Genomic DNA, 5,565 nt, shown 5'->3' with positions numbered 1-5,565 from the left:
GACCCCCATTCAAATCCTCATGCCACCATAGAAGTTTGTTGGGTGACCTTGGGCCAGTCACTTTCTCACAGCCTAATGCATCTTACTGGGTTAAGAACATAAAGAAGAACAGCCATGCTGGCTCAGACCAAAGGCCCATCAGGTCCAGCATTTTGTCACACAGTGATCAACTAGCCACTTCCAGGATGCTTGTTGTGATGGTGACATGGAGAGAAGGAGACTTCTCTGAATGACCTGGAGAAAAGGGAAGGCTAAACATGTATGAAATCAATAATACAGAACCCAGTAACAACCAGAAGGTAACCTTTTTCCCCCTGATGTGTTGCTCTCCACAGCTTTCTCTGTTTTCATGCTCCCTCCACTGTTCCCAAGGTCAGACTGGAAATAGTGGGGAGAACAGAAACCAGTGTCAGGGAAGTCCTTTCAGGTAGAAAAAAAAAATCTCCAATTAAAACAACATAAGGGGAACCAAAAAATAATCACCTACAAACCCTGAATGACTTTGGACTCACAAACCTGCAGGATAGCCTCTCCCGCAATGCTCTTCCGTGACAGCTTCACTCGTCTGAGTAAAACCTTCCGTGGGGTAAAATGAGAAGCTGACCATTCATAAGCATTCTCAGTGGTGGCTCCCATAGGTTTACCAATTCCGGGGGTGGAAATTGCTGGTGATTGGGGGTAGAATCTGTAGAATGTGGGGTTTGGGAAAGGGAGGGCTTCAGTGGGGTTCAATGTCATAGTCTATGCTCTTTGAAACAGCCCTTTTCCTAAGGGGAACGGACTTCTGTAGTCTAGAGACCAGGTGAAATTCTGGGAGATCTCCAGGTCCTATCTGGAGGTTGGAAACCCTAGGTGCCCACCTTGTGGAATGGCCTGTCTGATAACGTCAGGAGGGTTTCTACTCTTCTGTCATTCCATATAATGTTCAAGAGGATATTGTAAAACATGGATTAAGTAGAATTAACAGCCCCAAGAGGACACCTTTATTACAGAATAGTCTGCTGCAATTACTCAGGCCTTGGTTGGGGGGGGGGAGATCCCAGAATTCTCAAGAAGAAAATGAAGTTTTCAGTCTGTATACTGAAAACTCATGAACTTTTAAACTTTTAAAAAAAGAATTTTGTCAAAGAGGTTCTGGAACTCTGTTCAGGAGTGTTCCCCCAGAAAAAAAGCCCTGCAATTACTATTGTAGGTGTCGACTGCTCTTACTGCATTGACTTGACCTTGTAATTGACTCTCTGTATTATTTAGAGTTTACTTGTCTTAGATCGTTTGGTGTTTGCATGGTTCCCTAATTCTGTAATCCTCTTCCTTTTGCACTGCTGTTTTATGCTGTTTGATGACATGATTTATATCTTGCAACCTGCCTTGAGTCATCATGAGAAAGGGGGACTATAAATAAACAAGCACTGAGTCAAAATCACAACCACCTATAATCAAACCACCCAAGCAAAATGGAAGCATCAGAGAGAAAAGTGGAATGGACAAATGCCATCCCTTAAAAGCATATCTAAATAGTCAAATTTTCTCTGCTCACTGAAATATGGCCAGTGAGGAGAACAAGAAAACTTCTCCAAGAAGGGCATTCCATAGCTGTGGTGCCACCATTAATAAGGACCTGTTTCCAATCCCATCACAGTTTAGATGGTGGTGGAACACAGAATAAGGTTTCAAATATCCATCTGCTAAGTCTGGGTAAGATACAAATGGGAGGAAGGGGTCCTTATCCTAGTTCAAGACCGGTGTCAACACTTGGAACTGGACCAGCAGCCATTAAAGTTACCTAAACATGTTATACTGCCTCCTTAAAACCCTTAAGAACAATGATGTAAAATGTAGCATTCTGTAGTGATTACAGAGCTGGATTAGGGAATGGAAGACCCAGTTTCACATCCAAACTTGGCCATGAAATTCACTGAGTGACCTTTAGTCAATCTTTTTTTTTTAGTTAGTTAGTTTACCTTTATTGGCATTATATTATAAAAGGGAGAACATTAAGACAAACACATAAAAAGGATCAAACACAGAATAAATCACAAATGAAAATGTCTCCAAATTACAGTATATTACTTCATATAAGAACAGCAACATATAAAAACTTTGCCACAGAATCAATTCAACAGGTACATTTGTCCTTCTTATGGAAAATATTGGGCATTGCATCTTGTGTCTCATATGTGGCCCTACATCTGAAATGTGGTCAAAACCTTATGACCACTAGGGCATGGCTTATGACCTTTAAATATTGGCTTTGGCTGCATTATAACCTTGACCCTTACAATTATCAGCTTTTCACAGAATCTGAGTTGTCACCTTGGCTAGCTACCATAGAGAGTAAACTGGGAACCTTTGGTCAATCTCTCTCTCACTTTAGCCTGCCTCACATATTTGTTATAAAGAAAAAGAATGGAAAAGACGGAACCGTTTATGCCATTCTGGAGGAAGGGTGGAATTTTTTAAAAGTGCTGGATACAGTGCTGAATTTTTAAAAACTCTGCAAGCTTTCCTGATTACAGAAGTACTCAAATCACATGGTCCTTTGAGCCTACTTCTCTGAGCATGGGCCTTTGAACATACTTCTTTATGCAATGACTTTTGTCCATTTTGTTGGGTTTTAATTATGTGCGGTGATGAATGCACACAGGAAAGTCTAAATCTTGGCTTAAGTGTGATGGTGACTTTTTAAAAAAAGACATGCATTCATTATTGTAGAATAATAAATAAGATTTGTAGCAGTATAACCTATACAGAGTTTACATTTAAAGCAAATCCATTGATCATGGCTGAATCCCCAAAGGTTTAACAGTGATTAACTTCTTCTGAAGGCACAGAGTCTATTCTCAACTTAATTTTGCGGCGGTAAGGCATAGAGAAGAAGCTCTTCCATAACAATTACATATTTTCTTCAAAGACTGTATTGTCACCATAGATTAGGTATTGGCAGCCTGTGAGCAGGATTTGGCCAGTAATTGAAAATAATTGAGATCAAGACTGAAAAACAAGGGAGGGAGAAAATTTAGAAGGGAGGAGAGAAGAATGAATGCAGATCATGAAATGAAACAAGCAAAATGAAGGAGGAAAAAAGTGTGGAAAAGAGGAAAAGACAACAAACTGATGTTTTGTTTTGCTACAACACACTAACAAGGCTGCCCCTTTGCAAGATCTGACTGTGCAGACAAAACACTGGAGCTTGGTGGAACTACAGAAAGAGGGGAAGCATAGACTGCTGAAGATAATGACCTTGTTAGGAGACTGCATCTTGGCAATGACTGAAGCAGCTATGAGCTGGGCTGACTGGTTTTGGCTTGCTCCTATGCTGGCTTAGTTGATGGGTTTATTGAGATGTGATAGGCATGATGCAGTGCAGAATGTCAGAGGTCAAAGAAGAGTAGAAGAAAAAATAATAAATGAAAATGTATCATGTGAATGCAACATGACACTGGCTTTAGGCTCTCCCACAGCTGACTTGGGCCCTGGGACTTTTGTCCCCCTCCCTTGGCAGCCCTGCTCATTAGCCCTCAGGATGATGTCCAACATTATGGAATTGACAATAATCTTCTGCCCCCCTTTCCTCCTTCTGCTGTTGTTTTGATGTAAGGCACAGCACTGGGATCCTTTTGGGGGAACGCGGGGGAACACAGTTCCCCCGGGTGAGGTGCGGGGGGGCGGGACACATGATGAAGCCCCGCCCCCTGCTTCCGGCCGCCCCGCTTCCAGCCCTCATTCAGCCAGGAGGAGGCAGGAGAAGAGGGAGGGTAAGTTGCTTCCTCCCTGCCTCTCCCCACCCCTGCCTGCCTGGGGCCAGGGAGGGCCTTGGCGGGGCTTCCTCGCACTCCCGCTGGCCTTGCAGGTCCACCGCCGGGCCCCTGATGTCAGGGGGTGTGGCATATGCTAATGAGTTATGCTAATGAGTTCCCCTAGCTCTTTTTCTACGAAATGACCCCTTCCAGCTATCAACTGAGCTGTAAGGCTGCCTAGTACCTAAGCACAACTCCTGTTATTTCTGGCTTTCTCTCCCTTTGTGGCTCATGACTAGGCCATCTAACATGGTCATGAATGCAAAGTTGTGTGGTTCCTGACAAGATGTCTTAATTTAAAATGATGCTGGCAGAAAATTAGGGGAAAGAGCCTCAAGTCCTCCTACCCAGTGGATTGCCTTGGAGCTGGGTCTTGAAGGAAGGAGGCGATGAAATGGTAAGAGTAGGGAAGTCCGGGATTAGGGCTGCCAGTTCTCAGGTGGGGGCAGGGGATCCCCCAATTTGAGAAACCCTCCCCAGTTTTTGAAGTGTCGGGCAGCAGGGGGAATGGTGGCTGTCAGGTGACACACTGGGATTTCCTTCCTCCTAGTCTCTATCGTAGCCATAGAGTGGAAGGCTAGAGTGTCACAGCTGCTGGAGAACTTCTGCTTCCTTGCACTCCCGCTGGCCTTGCAGGTCCACCGCCGGGCCCCTGATGTCAGGGGGTGTGGCATATGCTAATGAGTTATGCTAATGAGTTCCCCTAGCTCTTTTTCTACGAAATGACCCCTTCCAGCTATCAACTGAGCTGTAAGGCTGCCTAGTACCTAAGCACAACTCCTTTTATTTCTGGCTCTCTCCCTTTGTGGCTCATGACTAGGCCATCTAACATGGTCATGAATGCAAAGTTGTGTGGTTCCTGACAAAATGTTTTAATTTAAAATGATGCTGGCAGAAAATTAGGGGGAAGAGCCTTAAGTCCTCTTACCTAGTGGATTGCTTTGGAGCTGGGTCTTGAAGGAAGGAGGTGATGAAATGGTAAGAGTAGGGAGGTTGGGGATTAGGGCTGCCAGTCCTCAGGTGGGGGCAGGGGATCTCCCAATTTGAGAAAACCTCCCCAGTTTTTGAAGTGTCGGGCAGCAGGGGGAGTGGTGGCTGTCAGGTGACACACTGGGATTTCCTTCCTCCTAGTCTCTATCGTAGCCATAGAGTGGAAGGCTAGAGTGTCACAGCTGCTGGAGAACTTCTTACCTGCTGCCTCTCGTGTTTGGGACAGATTTCTCCCAATGCTCCCTCTAAGCTGTGGAGTCTTGTGAGCAAAAATTCTACTTTGTGAGCTACTGGTGCTAAAGTTGTGAGCGAGCTATTTGGCTACTGCATAAATTTGTTTGCTCTGGAAATATCCTTCCTGAGGTAAGACAAAAATCTGTGAGCCAGAAGCTAAAAAAACCTGCGAGCTAGCTCACACTAACTCAGCTTAGAGGGAACCTGGTTCCTCCTAGCTGAAGCTCCTGGGGCTGGGTGAGAAAGAGCCTGCCTAGGAAGGATGGAGGTGCACTGCAGAGCTGGTGGGTGGGTGAGTGTGAAGTGGAAAGAAAAAGAATGTGTGTATGTGTGCACATGTATGTCTGAAACAGAGAGAAAAAGAGCCTGCCTAGGAAGGACTGAGGGGGCTGCAGAACCGGGTGGATGGGTGAGTGTGGGGTGGAAAGAAAAAATAATGTGTGTGTGTATGCAAGTGTGTATGTCTGTGTGTGAGAGAAAGAGCATGCCTAGGAAAGGGGGGGGGACTGCAGAGCCAGCAGGGGGGGGAAAGTTGGGTGGAAAG

At 45.0% G+C, this 5,565-nt stretch overlaps 1 protein-coding gene across 1 annotated transcript in view; it reads left to right on the top strand.

The window, feature by feature from the left end:
- Window positions 1-257: 257 nt before the first annotated feature.
- Window positions 258-5,565, top strand: part of LOC107106192 (cadherin-8-like) — a 299,351-nt gene continuing 294,043 nt past the window's right edge. Inside the window, exon 1 of the mRNA XM_015406302.1 lies at window positions 258-299. Within this exon, the coding sequence (XP_015261788.1) occupies window positions 258-299 (42 nt within the window). The remainder of the gene's footprint in view (window positions 300-5,565) is intronic.

Source organism: Gekko japonicus, unplaced genomic scaffold, assembly GCF_001447785.1.
Source record: "Gekko japonicus isolate JY-2015 unplaced genomic scaffold, Gekko_japonicus_V1.1 scaffold1805, whole genome shotgun sequence".
In the NCBI taxonomy this organism is placed as follows: Eukaryota; Metazoa; Chordata; class Lepidosauria; order Squamata; family Gekkonidae; genus Gekko; species Gekko japonicus.
Note: the sequence above shows the minus strand (reverse complement) of the source record. Positions and strands in the feature narration are given on the sequence as shown.